At 34.8% G+C, this 23,518-nt stretch overlaps 1 protein-coding gene across 7 annotated transcripts in view; it reads right to left on the bottom strand.

Annotated features, from left to right (window-relative positions):
• Positions 1-23,518, bottom strand: part of NF1 (neurofibromin 1) — a 259,294-nt gene that overhangs the window by 168,565 nt on the left and 67,211 nt on the right. For 6 of the 7 annotated variants that reach the window (XR_014291882.1, XM_082603385.1, XM_082603382.1 and 3 more), the window contains 7 exons: positions 22,149-22,255; positions 17,288-17,355; positions 16,973-17,048; positions 16,063-16,220; positions 3,138-3,311; positions 2,544-2,666; positions 2,214-2,288 (listed from right to left, as the gene is read on the bottom strand). Coding sequence is in view for 6 of the 7 variants with exons in the window: in XM_082603385.1 (XP_082459511.1) it covers positions 2,214-2,288; positions 2,544-2,666; positions 3,138-3,311; positions 16,063-16,220; positions 16,973-17,048; positions 17,288-17,355; positions 22,149-22,255 (781 nt within the window). In the remaining variant the exon portion in view is untranslated. Of the gene's footprint in view, positions 1-2,213; positions 2,289-2,543; positions 2,667-3,137; positions 3,312-16,062; positions 16,221-16,972; positions 17,049-17,287; positions 17,356-22,148; positions 22,256-23,399; positions 23,435-23,518 lie in introns of those variants that run through there. The other variant, XM_082603384.1, reaches the window with a different exon arrangement.

Genomic DNA, 23,518 nt, shown 5'->3' with positions numbered 1-23,518 from the left:
CACCAGGGAAGCCCAAACAGAAATCTTATACTACAAATAAATTTAAGATTAGGAGTCCAAATATCTAAGAAAAACTTTATGTGATTTCAAGACAGAATATATCCATAATATCTGCATTAAGTGAGATTCTATAATAGTCAATTCCATAAATTAGCATATTTACTTTATACATAGTCCTTTTCAATCAGAAATTACTTCAGATTCAATATCTCTTAGCCTCAAACCAAAGGAAAGAAAAACCCTAACAAGAAACAATTTATCCAACAATCTATTATAATAGAGTATCATTATCTAAGGTCCAACTATAAAAGATATTTTATAGACTCAAATTTATGTTCCTTTTCAAGCTAGTCATTAAAAGGTTACTAACACTTAATATTTTGAAAGTTAGTCAATATAGGTTTTTCTTTATAAAAATAGATGTCGTATTTATGTGGCCTCTGATACAAACACACTCCACCTTCACACATGCAGTACTCATCAGAGTACAGAAGGATGCACAACCACTTCACCATGTACATTGAGGCATGCATGAAGTACCACTCCAGGCATGCTTTAAACCCACAAAGGAGCAGCTCAGCCACTTACAGCAGTGCCAAGTCCATGCTTGAAAGTGCTCTATATGTTCAATTGTAGACAAAAATAGTTCACAATTAAAGTAACTAGCCACAGAGTATCAAAGAAGTATACACTTGGGTTTATTAAGTACAAGCTTTAAGCATTTATGTAAACGATCCACTCTAGTAAATAGAATGTTTTTAGTATTATACACCAAAGGAGAAAAAAGTAGTAATATTTTATTTCTGAATTACACATAAACATGAAGGGTAAAAATCATTGCTTTTTAAAATTAATGGCCTTGAAAGTAAACCTTAAGGGTACAATGTCTTAGCTCATTACACTGGCAAAAGCAAAATAAAATGTTTCTAAGTTTTTAATACAAACATACCTTATCTGCAATATCAGATTCATTAAACTTTCCCTTTTGCAAAAAACTGTAGTTAATGTTACTTCTACCTATAACTGATCCTCAACTGAGAGAGGAATCATTCCCTTAGGCATTTTTAGTTATTCATAGTGTCTGGGGGCAGAGATGGGAGAGGAGGGAAGTGGCAAAAAAGGTATTTAATGAAATGAGGACCAGGGATGCTAAATGTCTTACAATGCAAGGCAGTCCTGCATTGTAAAGATTGTCCTGACCAAAAATGCTACTAGCACCCCACTGAGAAAAACCAAATGTGTCACTACATAGCTTTATTAATAGTTATTATTCCTCTGCAGGAATGGATAAAAGAAAATGTGGCAGAATTTGATATAGTTCAATATATCCAAGGCAAATGAAGGTGAGAAGGGTATTTTCAACTCACTAGAGACACTCTTTTAAAATGAAATTTGATTATAAAGAGGACAAATATACCTAAGTTATCAATGATTAAAGTCCTTTTTAAGGGAGGAAAACAGGAACAATTTACACTTATGTGTGAATATCTAAAAATGGATAAAAGTGGAGCTATGGTAAATAACACTTGAAAACCTTCAAAATATGATCAGAAGAACAGAATTTTTTAAATCCATGGTCCAAATCTAATACGGTTACTATCTTTCTACTTGATGTACTCACATCAGAGTCGAAGGTTTCACAAGTACCTTTTAATGAGTTTGCTTATTTTGTCTGATATGCTTTTGTATCATGTAAACACCTCTAAGTGTTAATGTTTCATTTGTTTAAGGAAGACTAAAAAGTGCAATCAAATATGGTCTCACCATTTTTTTAATATACATAATGGGCTACAACATAAATACTTCTACTTTTAACTTAAACAGTAAGGTGACAAGTAAGAATGTATCAAATGCTGGGAAAGGGCTAAGAGTATTAAAATAATATGTGAAGAGCTTTGGGATGAAAATGTTAAATTATATGTTCAGTGGCATTGTTCTCAAGGGCTTCTGATCCAAATATCTTTTAAGTTTAATCTTTCCAAAGGATCCTATTAACTCCACCTTCCTCAATAAGGGCCCTGAGGTCAAGATTAAATATGAAAAATACAATTGTATATCAGTTATTAGATAGAATCATGTGTGAGAAATCTTCCTATATCATACATCTAAATTCAAAATCTTTTGTAAACCAAAAACATCTTTCTTAAAAAGAAATAAAAAAGGAGTAAAGAAAAAAAAAATTTAAGTAATTTAGCAATACCTTTTGGACTTACATTGGTGATGATTCGATGGAGTGAATTTACCAGCACATAGTGAAATGTAGAAGGGGAATTCTGAGCCAGGCAGATCTACAGAGGAAAGAAAAAAAGTGATTATTACTTCTATGAGAAAAATATATAGTAATATATATGAGGACAAAAGGAACAACAAAAAGAAAGTTTTTTTAAAAATAGAATAAATTTTTAAGGTCTTGAAATTAACTTTAACATATAATAATAAGCAATACTGATAAAGGTGTAATCTATTCATTTTTCTACTCTTTTCACATTTAAAAGGATCAACAGCATCAGTAAACACAACTGGATCAAAACCAATGCTCTCACCTTAAAGTGTTGGTTGTTGTGAGGGCTTATACGAAAGCAAGAAACAAGGCAGTCAATCATTAGATCCACATCTGCAGGCTGACTGCCTCTTGAGAATGGTTTACTTGGATTAAAAAGCAGGTTCTATGAAAATCCCAATAGAAAACAAAAGCCTTTAAACAGTCATGCAGTATTTTTTCTACTAGTTTTTAATAATAACACATCATCCACACAGAAGGCAGTAACATTTAGTTCCCAGACAAAACAAAAAGCACTAATATTGTGCTTCATCAGTCTGACAAAATGCAAAATTCTTACTATACCATATATGGTTCCTTTCAGGCCCAAATTTCTACATTATTTTAAACCCAAGTCTGAATATTTATGCTAATTTAAGAAAACGGGTTCATTCTGTGTTTTCTTCATATTCTAAGCCACCTTATGTAGCCGGAGGAACAGTAACAAAAGCAGGTCCTAAGAATTTAATAAAAGAAGACTCAGAACTTCTGTGTTGCAATGATCTTTGACAGTGATCTAGTATACTATTTATACTACAAGTTTATTCTTCATTTAACGTTTTTTAAGTTTGTATAAGAGAAACAATAAGCATGTTACCTTAAGATCAACCACCATGGACTGAACTAGTAAGAAGATGACAGAGTTATCTTCCCAATTGATGTAAGTACTTGCTTTACACAGTTTGACACAGGCGATTGCAGCGCTTTCAGTCAGCTGCCTGCTTCCTCCATGGCCGGCAAGTGCTTTTCGTAGACTGTCCAGAAACAACTTCTACAAAATTCAAATACAGCAATTAGATAATATGTGAAGTTTCTTAGATTTCAGACTTACTTAATAAAGTAGCAAATTAGCCTCTAAAAATTATACTCTAGAAATATATAATTGATATATTGATATTTGTGGTTTTAAATTTCATAATTTAAGTAGCTGTCATCATTTAAATGTTTCTTGAATCCAAAAACAGGAACCTGTTCTTCCCTTTCTTTGTTGAATTATTAAAGGAACATAAGAAAACATCCTTCCCAAACAATGTAGTTGACTTCCCAACCCTGAATTTAGCTGATCAAATTCTCTTTTTTATATTATCTTTAATTTCTAAATATTATACTTTCTTGGTTACTGTCTATCTCAAATTGTTCCATCTTTATCTAAAACTCCAGGCTACATTAAAGCTTCAGCCTTCTAACTAAGGATATATCTAAGGCTGTTCTATTGCTCTAAATTCCACTCCTCACAGAAAGTTATGCATTCTTGTGATCTCAAGCCCTCTCTACAGCTCATTAACAAATTTCTCCCTTTGGCCTTACTCCTAACTGAAAATAACACATCTATACTTACACACATTCTCAATATAACATGCCAAAAGCTAAACTCATGCAACAACAGCAGAATATACATTCTTCTCAAACACATAAGCAACAATTTCCAGGATGGACTATATGTTAGGCCACAAGTCTTAATAAATTTAAAGAGATTAAAAATATATATATATAATCTTTCTGATCACAATGAAATGAAACTAGAAATCAACAGCAGAAGGAAAACTGGAAAATTCACAAATGTGTAAAAATTAAACAATACCCTTGGTCAAAGAAAAAAACCACAAAGAAAATTAGAAAATATCTTCAGACAAATCAAAGTAAAAATACAACATACCAAAATTTAAAGAAAACAGTGCTAAGTGGAAAATTTAGAGCTGGAAACTCTTGCATTAAAAAAGGAGAAAGTTCTCAAATCAATATGAAATAGAGAATAGAAAAACGGGAAAAATCAACAAAATCAAAAGTTGGCTCTTTGCAAAGGTCAAGAAATTTACAAACCTTTAGCTAGATTAAGAAAACTCAAATTACTAAAGATCAGAATTGAAAATGAGGACATTACTGTTTTTACAGAAATAAAGATTATTACACTATGAAAAATTATACACCAACAAACAGGATAATCCAGACAAATGGGCAAATTCCTAGAAACACACAATCTACCAAAACGGACTCATTAAGAAACAGAAAATCTAAATAGAACTATAACTAGCAAGGAGATGAAATCAGTAATAAAAAACCTCCCTACAAAGAAAAAGCCCAGGATCAGACGGCTTCACTGGTGAATACTCTATCAAGTATTTAAGGAAGAATTAACACCAATCCTTCTCAAATACTTCCAGAAAATTAAAGGAGAAGGAACACTTCCTAACTCATCCCACGAGGCTAGCAATACTCTAATATGAAGGCCAGACAAAAACACTGCTAGAAAACTATGGACGAATTTCCCTTAAGAATATCTATGAAAGAATCCTCAACATGAATTAGCAAACCAAATCCAGCAGTATAGTAAGAGGATTATATACCATGACCAAGTGGGATTTATTCCTAGAGGACATGAATGGTTCAACAACAAAATCAATCAATGTAATACATCACATAAATAAAATGAAGGGAAAAAAATCATCACCATTGATGCAGAAAAAGCATTTGGCAAAATTCAACACCCTCCCATGACAGAAACACTGAATAAGCTTCCTCAACATGATAAAAGCTATATATGAACAACCCATAGCTAACATCATACTTAATGGTGAACAACTGAAAGCTATTGGTCTAATATTAGGAACAAGATATGGACGCCTGCTTTTGCCACTTCTATTAAACATACTAGTGGAAGTTCTACGCAGAACAATTAGAAAAAGAAAAGGAAATGAGAAAAGAAAAAGAAATAAAAGTCATCCAAACTGGAAAGGAAGAAGTTATCTCTGTTCTCAGATGACATGATCTATATGTAGAAAACCTTGAAGATAACACACAAACACACAAAAAGCATGTTAGAGCTAATAAACAAATTCAGCAAAGTTGTAGGATACAAAATCAACACACAAAAGTCAACTGCATTTCTATACACCAGCAATTAACAATTTAAAAAGGAAATTAAGAAAACAATTCCTCTTATGAAAGCATCAAAAAGAATAAAATACTTAGGAATTAACTTAACCAACGAGATGAAAGACTTGCACAATGAAAGCTATGAAACAGTGCTGAAAGAAATCAAAGAAGATATAAACGGAAGCACATCCCATGTTCATGGATTGGAAACTTAACACTGTTAAGATGGCAATACTATCCAAAGCACTCTACAGATTCAGTGTAGTCCTTATCAAAACCCCAATAGTGTTTTTTGCAGAAATAGAAAAACCCATCCAAAAATTCATATGGTATTTCAAAGGAAGCCAAAAAGCCAGAACAATCTTGAAAAAAGAAGAACAAAGTTGGAAGACTCAAACTTCCTGATTTCAAAACTTACTACAAAGTTACAGTAACCAAAACTCCGTGATACTGGTATAAAGACAGACATATAGACCACTGGAATAGAACAGAAAGTGCAGAAAGATATCCTCGAATATATGATCAAATTCAGTGGAGAAAGTAGTTTTTTTCAACAAAGAGAGCTGGAAAAACTGGATGTCCACATGCAAAAGAATGAAGTCAGATCCTTCCCTTACTCTGTATACAAAAATGAACTCAAAATGGATCAAAGATCTAAACAACTAAAACTATAAAATCCTGTAAGAGAACATACAAGACAATCTTAACAACACCGAATTTGGCAATGATTTCTTGATATGATACCAGTAAAAGCACAAGCAACAAAAAATAAACTGGACTTCATCAAAATCAAAAAACTTTTGTGTATCAAAGGACATTACTGAGAAGGTGAAATGACAATCCACAGAATGAAAGAAAATATTTGCAAATCATATATCTGAAAAGGAATTAATATCCACAATATTTAAAGAACTCCTACAACTCAACAACACAAAAACACTGTGAGTGTACTCAACACCACTGAACTGTATACTTAAAAACAGTTAAAAGGGTAAATTTTTTGCTACTTCACCACAACATAAATAAGTAAATAAAAATTTAAAAGCTAAACTCATATTTCCTCTGAACCAACTCCCACTTTGGACTTCCCTTTGATCAGTCTCAAACACTATTCTGCATATCTCACCTCTAACTCTAATCTTTAGACTTTTCCTAATTGCCTAAGAATAAAGTTTAAACGCAAACTGGCTCACAATGTCTTCCAGATTATTCACATCTGCTCTTCATCTTCACTTCTTGTAACTGCCTGTGTGAACCTTCCACTCTCTAGCTAACTTTTCTGAACATACCTTCAACATTTTTATATCCATTTTCTTGATTACCCTGGCTTGAACAACACTCACTTTCTTTCTCTAATCTAAATTCCTTTCTTATTTCAAGTTCAACTAAGGTTCCACACCTCTTCCATAAAACTTTCCTAACTATCCAAGCTTCATCTGAATTCTTACAGCACATATAGCCTGTGTTATTATCCTAGTAAACAGGTACTCTTGATAAATAACTTTTTATCCATAAAGGAATAACGGGGACTTCCCTGGTGGTGCAGTGGTTAAGAATCCACCTGCCAATGCAGGGGACATGGGTTCGATCCCTGGTCTGGGAAGATCTCACGTGCCGCGGAGCAACTAAGCCTGTAAGCCACAACTACTGAGCCCACGTGCGCCTAGAGCCAGCGCTCCGCAACAAGAGAAGCCACCGCAATGAGAACCCCGCGCGCCGCAATGAAGAGCAGCCCCCACTCGCTGCAACTAGAGAAAGCCCACATGCAGCAACAAAGACCCAACACAGCCAAATATATATATTAATTTATTTATTTATTATTATTTTTTTAAAAGAAATAACTGGGAATTCTAGGGAGACAGCAGTCTTAAGCTATCCTTGACTGCTGATCTCTCCTCGAGCTCCTTTATTCCTTGGTTCCCATGTTCACCTCTTCTTCCTGGAGATATAGCCATATTTCTCAGCCTCTCTTGCAGTTAAATGTGGCTATATGACTGAGTTCAACTAATGAAATGTGAATGAAAGAGATGCATGCTATTTAAGGGCCTGACCCATAAAAATCCTCAGCATGCTTTTTTTCTATGTTATCTTTTTCCCTCTGGCTCACAGAATGGAAACAACTCCCACAGAAGCCATGTATGGAAAGTTGTTGCTGACCAAGGTCCTAAGAAACCACAAAAGGAGGACTGTCCTACAAAGCTACTCAGTTCGGCTGCTCAATACTATTTCATTAAGTATAATAAAGTTCTATTTGGTTGAGCCATTATACTACCTACCCTAATACAGTAAGATAGTAATACAACTAAAAATAATAAAAAAATTTAGAAACTGAAAAATAGAACTGCTTTCCATACATAGTCTGCAGTCTAGGATTGGTGTAAATGAAAGCCTGATCCGATCTGTTTAGGGTTCTATTTGTTTGTTGTTTGTTGCCTTGCTTGCTTTATAATAAAGCACTACGCATGATTACCAAAGCCTGGAAGGAGTTCTGCCACATTGCCAAAGTCAACTGGCTACCTGTGGGAGCCCAGCCAGCTAAACCAAGCATTTCTCACAGCATACTATCTCAAGCCACCTACACGGTAGTTCTAAGAGTGGTATTAAAGATTTGCATTAAATTCTGTGTCCTACTAAAATTAAACACATTCTACTCTGATGACCATGAAACACCTTTTTAAACAAATATGTATCACAATTAATTTTTTTTAAATCACAAAAAACTAACAATTTGGAAACTATAAAACATTCCTCTAAGTCGAATATGGCAATTAAGTAAGAGAAATTAGAAATTGGAAATTACTAAAATTGAGGAAACTTCATCTGAAAACCAAGACTGCTGCTAAAAAGTAAAATCCAAAGCCTTACAGATACTTGTACAATTTTTTTAAAAACTGCAAACAGATGAACTAAACCATTACCTCAAAAAATAAATGTTAGAAAATATAAAGTCAAAATGCCAGGTTTGGGGCTTCCCTGGTGGCGCAGTGGTTAAGAATCTGCCTGCCAATGCAGGGGACATGGATTTGAGCCCTGGTCCAGGAAGATCCCACATGCCATGGAGCAACAAAGTCCATGTGCCACAACTACTGAAGCCCGCGCACCTAGAGCCCATGCTCCACAGGAGAAGACACTGCAATGAGAAGCTCACACATCACAACGAAGAGTAGCACCCGCTCACCGCAACTAGAGAAGGCCCACGCACCACAACTAGAGAAGGCCCACGCACAGCAACGAATACCCAATGCAGCCAAAAAAAAAAAAAGCCAGGTTTTAAAGACCAATAGAATAGATAAACCCTAGTAAACATGAATGAGGAAATATGAGACATATTAGAAATGAGGAAAGAGTTATAAACATGGATATTGAGGAAAATAATTAGAAGAGAATATATAAATATTATAAACAAACATTGTGTCTATATATTTCTATATTACAAATAAAATATGTAGATATAGATATACATAACTCCTTGCTGATAAAATTGAAAAATATATTTCCTAGCAAAGAATAAACTGTCAAAAGTAACCTTAAAAGAGACAAAACTTTCTCAAAAAATTAAAAATAGAATTTACATACAATCCAACCATACCACTTCTGTGTATATATGAAAAAGAACTGAAAGCAGGGTCTCAAAGAGATATCCGTATACCCATGTTCACAGCAGTATTATTTGTAATAGCTAAAAGGTGGAAGCAACCCAAAAGTCCAGGAACAAATGAAATTGGATAAACAAAATATAGTATATAGAGTCAATGGAATATTACTCAGCCTTAAAGAAAGGAAATTCTGACACATGTTACAAGGTAGATGAACCTTGAGGACATTATGCTAAGTGAAATAAGACAGCCACAAAAAGACAAACACTCTATATTTCCACTTATATGAGGTATCTAGAGTAGTCAAATTCACTGAGACAGAAAGTAGAATGGTGGCTGTTAGGGGCTAGCAGGAGGGGACTATGGGGAGTTATTGTTTCATAACAAAATGAACAATGGTTCTTAAACTTCAGTGTGCACAACAATCACTTAGAGGGTTTGCTAAAAACAGGTTGCTAGCTGTACCCAACCCCTAGAGCTTCTGTTTCAGCAGACCTAGAGTGGGGATCTAACAATTTGCATTTCTAACAAGTTTCCAGGTGATGCTGATGCTGCTGCTCTTAAGACCACACTCTGAGAAGCACTGAACTAGATCTTGATCTCAATCTCTCTGTCTCATAAAAATTTTAAAAAGTAGACTAGAAGGATATATACCAACCCTTGACAGTAGCTGTTCCCAGGGAAAAAGGAAAGAAAATGGAATTAGTGGAATCAAAGGGGACTTGAGTTTTGTCTGGAATTAAAGAAGAATTTATGCAACTATTATTTGTTCAATTTTTAAAATCATATGTAAATAGAAAAAAGATAAGCAATATATCATAATGTTAATATGAGTATGGGTCATTGTTATATTTGTTGTACACTTCAAATATTTATGCTAAAAAAGATAACATGGTCAAAAGAAATGATGGTCTGGGAAAAATATTTACAACCAACTGAAAATAATGGATTACTGCTCCTAATAAACAAAAAGTCCCATTAAGCTCTACCCACCACCAGTCCCTCCCATCAGGAAACTTACACAAGCCTCTTAGATAGCCTCATCCACCAGAGGGCAGACAGCAAAAGGAAGAACTACAGTCCTGCAGCCTGTGGAACAAAAACCACATTCACAGAAAGATAGACAAGATGAAAAGGCAGAGGGCTATGTACCAGATGAAGGAACAAGATAAAACCCCAGGAAAAAACTAAATGAAGTGGAGATAGGCAAACTTCCATAAAAAGAATTCAGAATAATGATAGTAAAGATGATCCAGGACCTCGGAAAAAGAATGGAGGCAAAGTTCGAGAAGATGCAAGAAATGTTTAACAAAGACCTAGAAGAATTAAAGAACAAACAAACAGAGATGAACAATACAATAACTGAAATGAAAACTACACTAGAAGGAATCAATAGCAGAATAACTAAGGCAGAAGAACGGATAAGTGACCTGGAAGACAGAATGGTGGAATTCACTGCTGCAGAACAGAATAAAGAAAAAAGAATAGGAAGAAATGAAGACAGCCTAAGAGACCTCTGGGACAACATAAAATGCAACTACATTCGCATTATAGGGGTCCCAGAAGGAGAAGAGAGACAGAAAGGACAAGAGAAAATATTTGAAGAGATTATAGTCGAAAACTTCTCTAACATGGGAAAGGAAATAGCCACCCAAGTCCAGGAAGCACAGCGAGTCCCATACAGGATAAACCCAAGGAGAAACACACCAAGACACATAGTAATCAAATTGGCAAAAATTAAAGACAAAGAAAAATTATTGAAAGCAGCAAGGGAAAAACGACAAATAACATACAAGGGAACTCCCATAAGGTTAACAGCTGATTTCTCAGCAGAAACTCTACAAGCCAGAAGGGAGTGGCATGATATACTTAAAGTGATGAAAGAGAAGAACCTACAACCAAGATCACTCTACCCAGCAAGGATCTCATGCAGATTCGATGGAGAAATCAAAAGCTTTACAGACAAGCAAAAGCTAAGAGAATTCAGCACCACCAAACCAGCTCTACAACAAATGCTAAAGGAACTTCTCTAAGTGGGAAACAGAAGAAAAGGACCTACAAAAACAAACCCAAAACAATTAAGAAAATGGTAATAGGAACATACATATTGATAATTACCTTACACATGAATGGATTAAAGGCTCCAACAAAAAGACACAGGCTCACTGAATGGATACAAAAACAAGACCCATATATACGCTGTCTATAAGACACCCACTTCAGACCTAGGGACACATACAGACTGAAAGTGAGGGGATGGAAAAAGATATTCCATGCAAATGGAAATCAAAAGAAAGCTGGAGTAGCAATACTCATATCAGACAAAACAGACTTTAAAATAAAGAATGTTACAATAGACAAGGAAGGATACGACATAATGATCAAGGGATCAATCCAAGAAGAAGATATAACAATTATAAATATATATGCCCCCAACACAGGAGGACCTCAATACATAAGGCAACTGCTAACAGCTATAAAAGAGGAAATCAACAATAACACAGTCATAGTGGGGGACTTTAACACCTCACTTACACCAATGGACAGATCATCCAAAATGAAAATAAATAAGGAAACAGAAGCTTTAAATGACACAATAGACCATAGATTTAATTGATATTTATAGGACATTCCATCCCAAAACAGCAGATTACACTTTCTTCTCAAGTGCGCATGGAACATTCTCCAGGATAGATCACATCTTGGGTCACAGATCAAGCCTCAGTAAATTTAAGAAAATTGAAATCATATCAAGCATCTTTTCTGACAACAACACTATGAGATTAGAAATGAATTACAGGGAGAAAAATGTAAAGAACACAAATACATGGAGGCTAAACAGTACATTACTACATAACCAAGAGATCACTGAAGAAATCAAAGAGGAAATCAAAAAATACCTAGAGAAAAATGACAATGAATACACAATGATCCAAAACCTATGGGATGCAGCAAAAGCAGTTCTAAGAGGGAAGTTTATAGCCATACAAGCCTACCTCAAGAAACAAGAAAAAACTCGAATAAAGAATCTAAACTTACACCTAAAGGAACTAGAGAAAGAAGAACAAACAAAACCCAAAGTTAGCAGAAGGAAAGAAATCATAAAGATCAGAGCAGGAATAAATGAAATAGAAACAAAGAAAACAATTGCAAAGATCAATAAAACTAAAAGCTGGTTCTTTGAGAAGATTAACAAAATTGATAAACCATTGGTCAGACTCATCAAGAAAAAGAGGGAGAGGACTCAAATCAATAAAATTAGAAATGAAAAAGGAGAAGTTACAACAGACACCATAGAAATACAAAGCATCTTAAGAGATTACTACAAGCAACTCTATGCCAATAAAATGGACAACCTGGAAGAAATGGACAAATTCTTAGAAAGGTATAACCTTCCAAGACTGAACCAGGAAGAAACAGAAAATATGAACACACCAGTCACAAGTAATAATATTGAAACTGTGATCAAAAATCTTCCAACAAACAAAAGTCCAGGACCAGATGGCTTCAGAGGTGAATTCTATCAAACATTTAGAGAAGCGCTAACACCCATCCTTCTCAAACTCTTCCAAAAAACTGCAGTGGAAGGAACACTCCCAAACTCATTCTATGAGGCCACCATCACCCTGATACCAAAACCAGACAAAGATACCACAAAAAAAGAAAATTACAGACCAATATCACTGAGGAATATAGATGCAAAACTCTGCAACAAAATACTAGCAAACAGAATCCAACAACACATTAAAAGGATCATACACCATGATCAAGTGGGATTTATCCCAGGGATGCAAAGATTCTTCAATATACGCAAGGAGAAAAAGGAGAAAAACCATATGATCATCTCAAGAGATGCAGAGAAAGCTTTCAACAAAATTCAATACCATTTATGATAAAAACCCTCCAGAAAGTAGGCATATAGGGAACTTAACTCAACATAATAAAGGCCATATATGACAAACCCACAGCCAACATTGTCCTCAATGGTGAAAAACTGAAACCTTTCCACTAGGATCAGGAACAAGACAAGGTTGCCCACTCTCACCACTATTATTCGACACAGTTTTGGAAGTTTTAGCCACAGCAATCAGAGAAGAAAAAGAAATAAAAGGAATCCAAATAGGAAAAGAAGAAGTAAAGCTGTCACTGTTTGCAGATGACATGATACTATACATAGAGAATCCTAAAGATGCTACCAGAAAACTACTAGAGCTAATCAATGAATTTGGTAAAGTTGCAGGATACAAAATTAATGCACAGAAATCTCTTGCATTCCTATATACTAATGATGAAAAATCTGAAAGAGAAATTAAGGAAACACTCCCATTTACCACTGCAACAAAAAGAATAAAATATCTAGGAATAAACCTACCTAAGGAACAAAAGATCTGTATGCAGAAAATTATAAGACACTGATGAAAGAAATTAAAGATGATACAAACAGATGGAGAGATATACCATGTTCTTGGATTGGAAGAATCAACACTGTGAAAATGACTATATTACCCAAAGCAATCTACAGACTCATTGCAATCCCTATCAAACTACCACTGGCATTTTTCACAGAACTAGAAAAAAATTTCACAATTTGTACGGAAATACAAAAGACCGCAAATAGCCAAAGCAATCTTGAGGATAAAAATGGAGCTGGAGGAATCAGGCTCCCTGACTTCAGACTATACTACAAAGTTACAGTAATCAAGACAGTATGGTGCTGGCACAAAAACAGAAATATAGATCAATGGAATAGGATAGAAAGCCCAGAGATAAACCCGCACACATATGGTCACCTTATCTTTGATAAAGGAGGCAAGAATATACAGTGGAGAAAAGACAGCCTCTTCAATAAGTGGTGCTGGGAAAAGTGGACAGCTACATGTAAAAGAATGAAATTAGAACACTCCCTAACACCATACACAAAAATAAGCTCAAAATGGATTAAAGACCTAAATGTAAGGCCAGACATTATCAAACTCTTAGAGGAAAACATAGGCAGAACCCTCTATGACATAAATCACAGCAAGATCCTTTTTAACCCACCTCTTAGAGAAATGGAAATAAAACAAAAATAAACAAATGGGACCTAATGAAACTTAAAAGCTTTTGCCCAGCAAAGGAAACCATAAACAAGACAAAAAGACAACCCACAGAATGGGAGAAAATATTTGCAAATGAAGCAACTGACAAAGGATTAATTGCCAAAATTTACAAGCAGCTCATGCAGCTCAATATCAAAAAAACAAACAACCCAATCCAAAAACGGGCAGAAGACCTAAATAGACATTTCTCCGAAGAAGATATACAGATTGCCAACAAACACGTGAAAGAATGCTCAACATCATTAATCATTAGAGAAATGCAAATCAAAACTACAATGAGATATAACCTCACACCAGTCAGAATGGCCATCATCAAAAAATCTACAAACAGTAAATGCTGGAGAGGGTGTGGAGAAACAGGAACCCTCATACACTCTTGGTGGGAATGTAAATTGATACTGCCACTATGGAGAACAGTATGGAGGTTCCTTAAAAAACTAAAAATAGAACTACCATACGACCCAGCAATCCCACTACTAGGCATATACCCTGAGAGAACCATAATTCAAAAAGAGTCATGTACCCCAATGTTCACTGCAGCTCTATTTACAATCGCCAGGACATGGAAGCAACCGAAGTGTCCATCAACAGATGAATGGATAAAGAATAGTGGCACATATATACAATGGAATATTACTCAGCCATAAAAAAAACCAAAACTGAGTTATTTGTAGTGAGGTGGATGGACCTAGAGTCTGACATACAGAGTCAACTAAGTCAGAAAGAGAAAAACAAATACCATATGCTAACACATATATATGGAGTGTAAAAAACAAAAAAAAAGGTCATGAAGAACCTAGGGGCAAGACGGGAATAAAGACACAGACCTACTAGAGAACGGACTTGAGGATATGGGGAGGGGGAAGGGTAAGCTGGCACAAAGTGAGAGAGTGGCATGGACATATATACACTACCAAATGTAAAATAGATAGCTAGTGGGAAGCAGCCGCATAGCACAGGGAGATCCGCTCAGTGCTTTGTGACCACCTAGAGGGGTGGGATAGGGAGGGTGGGAGGGAGGGAGACACAAAAGGGAAGAGATGTGAGGATACATGTATATGTATAACTGATTTACTTTGTTATAAAGCAGAAACTAACACACCACTGTAAAGCAATTATACTCCAATAAAGATGTTAAAAAACAAACAAACAAACAAACAAAAAACCCTATGCTTAGGGTCGGGTCTTCCCTGGTGGCGCAGTGGCTAGGAATCCGCCTGACAATGCAGGTGACACAGGTTCGAGCCCTGGTTTGGGAAGTTCCCACATGCCGCAGAGCAACTAAGCCCATGCACCACAACTAATGAGCCTGTGCTCAAGAGCCCACAAACCACAACTACTGAGCCTGCGTGCCACAACTTCGGAAGCCCGTGTTCCACAACAAGAGAAGCCATCGCAATGAGAAGCCCACACACCATAACGAAGAGTAGCCCCCGCTCACCGCAACTAGAGAAAGCCCGCGTGCAGGAACAAAGACCCAACGCAACCAAATAAATAAATTAAATAAATAAATAAATTTATTAAAAAACTATGTTTAATACTGTCCTTTCTGGTAAAAGAATGCAACTACGGGACTATTTTAAGTCTTTAATCAATGAGTGTTATCACTGATATCATATTTTTCCTCCAACTAAATCTATGTCCAAGTATGTCTCTGCTAAGGACAGGAAACAAAAAAACCTACAATGATGCAACTAGAAATGGTCACCTGGAATATCATGCTTACAGAATGCTAAGCTTCAAGTAATATACACCTTGAGTAAAATAAATTGCTTCATGGGAATTCCCTGGCGGTCCAGTGGTTAGGACTCGGTGCTTTCACTGCTGGGCCTGGATTCGATCCCTGGTCGGGGAACTAAGATCCTGCAAGCCGCACGGTGTGGCCAAATTAAAAAAAAAAAACAAACAACTGCTTCACATCTGGACATGATGGAAACAACTTTGCCCTCCTCACCTTATTCATGTTGTTTTCATCAACCACATCCTTGGAAATATCCTGGATTATTTCTGGACACAAGATAAGGAGAATGATTTGTAGTGGCCAAACTGCTGCTTTACGTTTGGTGCTTTCAGCAAAACCATCCACTAGGTCAAAGAGTTTTTCTGCACACTCTATGTGAAAAATATAAATATTAAATGATATAATTAGATGGGAAGAAAATCTCTGGCATTAAATTAAAAGCTGGTGCTATCCAAAAACCCAAAGGCCACATTTTTAAAAGATAAACTTGGAAGTTCACTTAACTCAGCAAATTCATTCAATTCAAGCAATGTTATATGGTCTGTGTATTAGAAGAGGTTATATTGTCTATGTATTAGAACAGCTATCTTGATCCATCCTAGAGAAGTCCAAATTTTAGAATGGCCAGACTTGTATTTAGTCTCAATGTGCAGGGCCTTATGCAAAGTGTGATGTATCCAAGAAACGAAGACTGAATAGCTTCTCAAAGGGAATTACCAAAGCTCTCCAGGGGTCTATTCTCCTTCTTGCAGTTGTGTCTTGAGAATTCCAAGTGGGGATATTCCTACTTTACACACATCTCTCTAAATACAAACTAAAGCCTCAGAGCACACACAGAAAAAAGGTGCTTCACTACACCAAAGAGCCATCAGTATCCAATCTACAACTCTAATTAAAGATCAGAGCTTCATTTCAAACTTCCTTATCCATTTGCTCAAAGGAAAAAGGTTGAGGCTAATTTAGAAATATAAGAAAAAAATAATACTTCCTATTTGACATAAGTTGAAAAGATTAAAAGCACCATAATAACAAAATAACTTTGAAAATGATAGGTTTTTACCTCATAAGTGAGAGTTTAAAAGACAAAAACAAACAAACAAACAAAAACCAATCTTATCCTTACCAGCCATATCAGTCTGTGGAATCTGGTATAACTTTGTAAATTCATCTGGATAATTTTCTACCCAGTTCCAAAATGCCTACAAATAACAAAACATATGTTTTTATGTCATATTTTCTTAATATAGTAAATAACATATGCCTCCAATTATATCACAAAATTCTAATTTCCTTCGGAAGAATATTGCAGTGCAGTCTTCCTAAAAATTAATGTGAAATTATCACTCAAGTCATAACTCCTTGATTCCAAATCCTGAAGACAGCAACACTTATAACCAAAAATTAACAAAACTTTAATATCAAAGAGGTTATTACTTACTTTTTCCAGGCTATTTATAACCGCTAATTGTGCAACTTTCTTTAGGGCTTTAAATTTAAATGCTGTTTCTGGAGGAAAAAAAAAAAAGTTTTACAGTTAACTCTAGTTTAATTAGTTAACACAAATACAATTCAGAGCTACTGGTAAAAATAACTTTCCTTTTATATACAAACTTTTGTTCCAGTATTATTTATAAGCAATGTAAAGGTAAAGATAATTAGTATAAGCCAAAACTTCACCGGTTATGTCCACTAAAGACCAAACTGAACCTTGAACTTCAAAGGTTGTTGTGAATTTTTTCCTTTGTTTTGTTTCTAATAATAACTACATTTTAAAAAAATGGATAAAATATACGGTCATTGTAGAAAATTCAAAAAATACACAGCAATCTAAGGGAAATTTAAAACATTATCTATGATTCTACCATTCGGAGACGATCACAGTTAACAGTTCAGTGAATTTTCTCCCTTCCCTTTTCCTATGCATGTATAAGACAAATACATTTACCATAACTGAACAAAACCTGTTCATATCAAACCTATTCTTAACATTTCACATCATATCCCCAACTTTTTGCATATCATTAAAAATCCCTCACACATATATTTGATGGCTCTATTACAATAATAATATTACTTGAACAATTACAACATGCCAGGTATTTTCAATCTAATATATTTAACTCTTTCAAAATCTTAATGCTTTCAGGTATTACAGATGAGCCAACTGTGTTTCTGAGGTTACAGATCTAATAAATGATTGAATTGGGCTTCAAAGCCATAGTCTTTTCAGTATGCTTTGATGTCTTTCGGGATATTTAAGTCACTGTATTAAGTCACTGGTTATTGAAATATTTTCCAATTGTTGCATATTTATTTCCAATACTGCACTATTATAAGTAACATTAATACTTTTATATCCAAGTCTTTTCCACATTCCGATTATTTCTTTAAGGCACATAAATACCTAGAAAAAGAACTGTCCAAAGAGATGAATATTTTTAAGGCTCTTGATAAATATTGCCAACCTGATTTTCAGAAGGGTTGGGCCAAAGGCCACTCCCACCAAGAAGAATATGAAAGTGCCCTTATCACATCCTTGCCATCATTAAATGTGTTCATTTCTTTTATTCTACTAATTTGATTGTTCAAAGCAGTAGAATGCATTTTTAAAATAAGACTAAACATTTCGCCATATAAATATATTAGATAGTTTAATTTCCTCTTCTATAAATGTATTGTCCACATTTATAAAAAGATTTATATCTGGAAAAGATGACTCTTCTATAAACTATATTACTGGTAACAGTCTCTTGGCAGAGAACTCCCCATATGGACTTTTAATGAAGGGATGCAGGTACTTATTACAATTACACAAATATCTTTATAAGATAGAGATGAGTCTACAAGTTATAAAATTGTCTAAATAATCCTTTAAAAGTCACTTTTTTCCCTGGACTTGGAAGTGAGCAACTTGCTCTCCAAGTCAGTTTTAAAACAGACCCTTCCATCCTTCTTTGCTCTTGCTCTCCTTTGACTTCCAAACAATAGCATTACACTTTACAGTGCACTTGAGTCTTTTTGCCTTCCTATATTCATCAACTTTACCTTTATGCCACTTTAAATGTGTTATACACAGTAGTCTATTCTCAATTCCAATGTATAAATATTTTATATATACTTGTAGAACTCCAGTTCTACAAGTTTCTGACTGGATACCCTACCAATACCTCAAACTCAATAGATCTAAAACTGAATTTATCGTTTTCCTGGCCACCTTCTTCTCTGCTTTAACCAGCTTGCTCTGTAACATTTGGTGATACTTCCCTTTAACATCACATACCTAAATTAATCACCAAAAGCTATGCAATGTATTCTACTTCCTAAATACCATAACAAATTGGTCTCCACCCTACCCCATTCCATCCAGATCTCCACTATCCTTATTTCTACCTCACGTTACTATACAACCAAGTCCCAGAAGTTCATGTAACTTTTTATCAAATCATCCTGCAAATTTCAAGCAAAGTGGCATATCTAAAATAAAATACTGATCAAGGTAATTTCCACCCAAAAGCCTCTGCATCACTTCCCATGGCCACTAAAATAAAGCCTAATAACCCATAAGCAAAACAGTACAGCAGTTAGGTACTTTGGTTCTAGAGACAGACAGATGTGACCCTGCCACTCAATAGCTGTATGACCTTGTAAGTGTTACTTAAGCCTCAGTTTCCTCATCAATATAGGGGATGATAATATTATTATTGATGATATTATTATTGATGATAATATTATCATCAACCCTGTTTCACAGGGTTACTGTGAGTATTGATGAGAAAAAGCATGTGAAGAGCATAGCGTGACATCTGGCACATACTGAAAATGCAACAAATGCTACTGTTTTTATTAATATGATCTGACCTACTCTTGTACCTCTCTATATCTTGCTCTTTTCCTCTTAACATCTCCCACCCCCAAACCCATAGATACTTATTCTCTCACTTTATGCTCACTCTATTTAGCTTTGCCACACTGCTTTGCAAATAATCTGATAATATATTTGTCTCATAAACCAGGCCATGAGCTCCAAAGGGAGAGATTCAATACTTTATTAATCTTTGTAAGCCCGGCACTTAGCATGGTTCCTTACATACAGTTTCCCAACAAAAGCTGCTGAATCGAATTTGAAACACATCACTACTTTTACTATTCCATATTACAGGAAGTTTCCATTCCTTTCACCATTATCATGTAGAACCATCTTTTGCTGGTCTATTTAATATTAGCTTTATATTTCACATTTATCAGCATAAACTCTAAATTTATGATCATAAGGAAGCTTCATTCAATGGTGATAACTTACCACAATAAAAAGAAAGTAATTTATCCACACACTTAGTTTCTCTCATTCATGCATGGAGAACCATCTCAATTAATTATTATTGATTAAACATTTCTAAGAAAACTGATCTTTAAACAAACAAACAAAATCCATAGGCACCCTGGACTAGATTTCCCAAATGTCACTGAACAGTTATGAAAAAAAAATTACAAAACTCCACTTACATTTCTTAAACATTATACAAAGATTAAATCTCTAAATATTACCATTCACTTCCTTAACTTTTCAATGTTTAATGATAAATATTAAAATCTTGAAATTTCAACCGACTTGAGTGGTAGTTTATTATAATGTAAAATAATTGCTGCCCACTTGTCTGTATCTTGACATAATAGCTAAAATGATCCATTTTTCCTTTATTAAAGTTACTGAAAAGTGATTTAACTGTTGCTTGGTTTTATAATGGTAACGATCTAAAATCACAAATTCTGAACAAGGTAATATAGCTGGAACACATCCTTATAGTATTCATCTATATAGACACAGCCTTTTTACATCTCTGGTGAATAGTTGTTGAGTTTAAAGCAAATGTTAAGAAAACTAGGGCTTCCCTGGTGGTGCAGTGGTTGAGAGTCTGCCTGCCGATGCAGGGGACACGGGTTCGTGCCCCGGTCCGGGAGGATCCCACATGCCGCAGAGCGGCTGGGCCCATGAGCGATGGCCGCTGAGCCTGCGCGTCCGGAGCCTGTGCTCCGCAACGGGAGAGGCCACAGCAGTGAGAGGCCCACATATCGCAAAAAAAAAAAGAAAAAAGAAAACTAAACATGGCATTTTGAAAATTACACACTGTAGAACTGTTGAGGTTTTCAAAGTTAGTATAACTAAATCTCCTTTTAGGTCAGACATTAAAAACATTATTGCCAATTCCTATATCAATATACAAAGTAAAATAAAAATGAGTGTGAATCATATACTGTAAGGTTCCACATTTAAATTAGCCAGGATCCAATATTACATAAAATTAAAACACAATTTTTGTGAAATGAATTTAGGTATTTATACTCAGTTTATTAATAATACTCAATGGGGCCTCCCTGGTGGCGCAGTGGTTGGGAGTCCGCCTGCCGATGCAGGGGATACGGGTTCGTGCCCCGGTCTGGGAGGATCCCATATGCCGCGGAGCGGCTGGGCCCGTGAGCCATGGCCGCTGAGCCTGCGCGTCCGGAGCCTGTGCTCCGCAACGGGAGAGGCCACAACAGTGAGAGGCCCGCGTACGGGAAAAAAAAAAAAAAAAAAAAAAAAAAATAATAATAATAATAATACTCAATGATATTTGATTTATATTAACACATTCCTGCTTACCACAAAAATTCTCTCATTTCCTTCTGATAGTTTATTTCAATCAACATAATCAAAGAAAGCACTTTCCAAAGCTTTAAAAACACACATTTTAGGCATTATAACATTCCCATGTGTGACTACTATTGACATGTTCTACAAGGAAGCAAAACTAAGCACTGAAAGAGTAAAAGACTTTGTAATGCTATAAAGTCAGTAAGTCAATAACAGAAATGAAAACAGAATGTCAGAAATGAGATTCCTGACTCAATTTCTCCTCTCATCGTAAGAGCACAATCTTCTGGTTCCATCTGCAATGAAACTTTTATATCCTGCTAAGTTATCTGCTTTTAGCACTACCAATAGCTAAACAAATAACTTCTATAACCTACTAGCTACCCTCAAGAGGTGAAATTCTAGAAAAATTAAATAACAGCATCCTCACATTCTCCTTATTAAAAGCAAAAATTGTAGTTGAACAAAACTTTCCATTGCCAAGACTTAAGATACTCATTTTCGCTACTGAACCATAATGTATTACTGTCCATTTCTCAAGGACATTTGCACTATAAAATCCACTTTGATGTTCTAGCTCAACACAATTTGTATAATTAGTACATTCAACATACTGGTTTTTCACCCACAGTGATTAATTTCAGATATATCATACATTTAAACTTACCCTTCAGGAGTCGTTTTAATTTTGCACAATCCACATTGATATACTGTAACAATTCTATATCATGAACATCAACATTGTCTTCTGAACAAACAGTCAACTCCTGTAACCTGAAAAGTAAAAACCAAAAATAATTTATCAACTGAAGTCTTAGGATAGTCCAAAATTCTGAATTCAACAGACTCTTCTCACCCTAATGATGAGTTTATAAGAGAAAATACACATATAAAAATAAGAGAATAAATTTTTTAATGAAAATCTAAAGGAACATAACTAATTCAGGGGCTGTGACAAAAGAAACTGTGATAATCCAGTAAACTTCACAATGTACATCAAATTACCATGTTGTACAATATACAGAATTTAATATACAGAATTTTTATTAAAAAAAAAAAGATCACAGCATGCTGATAACTGCTGAAGCACAGTAAGAGGTACTTGGATATTTGAAATACTTTCTCTCTGCTGTGTGTATTTTAAAATTTTTTCTATCATATAAAATTCAAATTTCAAATTATAAGTTAAAAAAAGATAAATTTTATTAACCTCTATTCACATCAACTAGACTTCAGAGACATGAATGACATTTTATCTACATTCACAGGATACATTTACTTTGTATTAAAAAAAATAAGTAAGCCTTTATTCACTGCGCTTTTCAGTCTGTACGTGTGCTTACGTGATTATTTAATTAGTGTCCCTCTCTCACAGAACTTAAGCTTGTAATGACAAAAATCTTTCCAAACCCCAAATTTCCCTTTTATTAAATACGAAGTTACCAAAAATGTAGAAAAATTTAGCACTTAACAAAAATATAGATGTTTAAACTGCTAAGAAATTCACTTAAGCCTAATAAATAAAAGAGGTTAAAGTTTTCTTCCTTTTTTTCACTAACAACCACAGAGGTCAGCTTTTCAAAAGTTGGTACTGCTAATCTATTGTTGTGTGCTTCCTAATGAAGCTTGCTTATTTCAATTAACAGATATCAAAAATGTAAGCAATAGAATGAAATTACTAATTTTCATAAATGCAGAAAGAGATGTGTGAAAAAGCACAAATAGTACATGACCTTATTCAAAATATTAGCTCAAAGTATAACCATTTCAGTATAATTTAAAATTGACATTAATCATCACACTAAACCTTCAGTTGCTAAAAATGAAACCAATGCTATTTCTTCCTTCTCAAATTCCTCTTTCACTCACTTTAGCCCATAGATGTATAGCTAACATTAAAATTATTCTAAGCACTTACACTAATGTTCTTCTTATCATCAGGGTGAGAAAAGCTTAGCAGTTCACACTGGGAATGAGAAGGTCCTCAAAACTGATTTACATGCTACAAACTCCACAGCTGCTGCAAAGAGCCTAAAA

Source organism: Mesoplodon mirus (assembly GCF_964341445.2).
Source record: "Mesoplodon mirus genome assembly, chromosome: 18".
Taxonomy (NCBI): domain Eukaryota; kingdom Metazoa; phylum Chordata; class Mammalia; order Artiodactyla; family Ziphiidae; genus Mesoplodon; species Mesoplodon mirus.
Note: the sequence above shows the minus strand (reverse complement) of the source record. Positions and strands in the feature narration are given on the sequence as shown.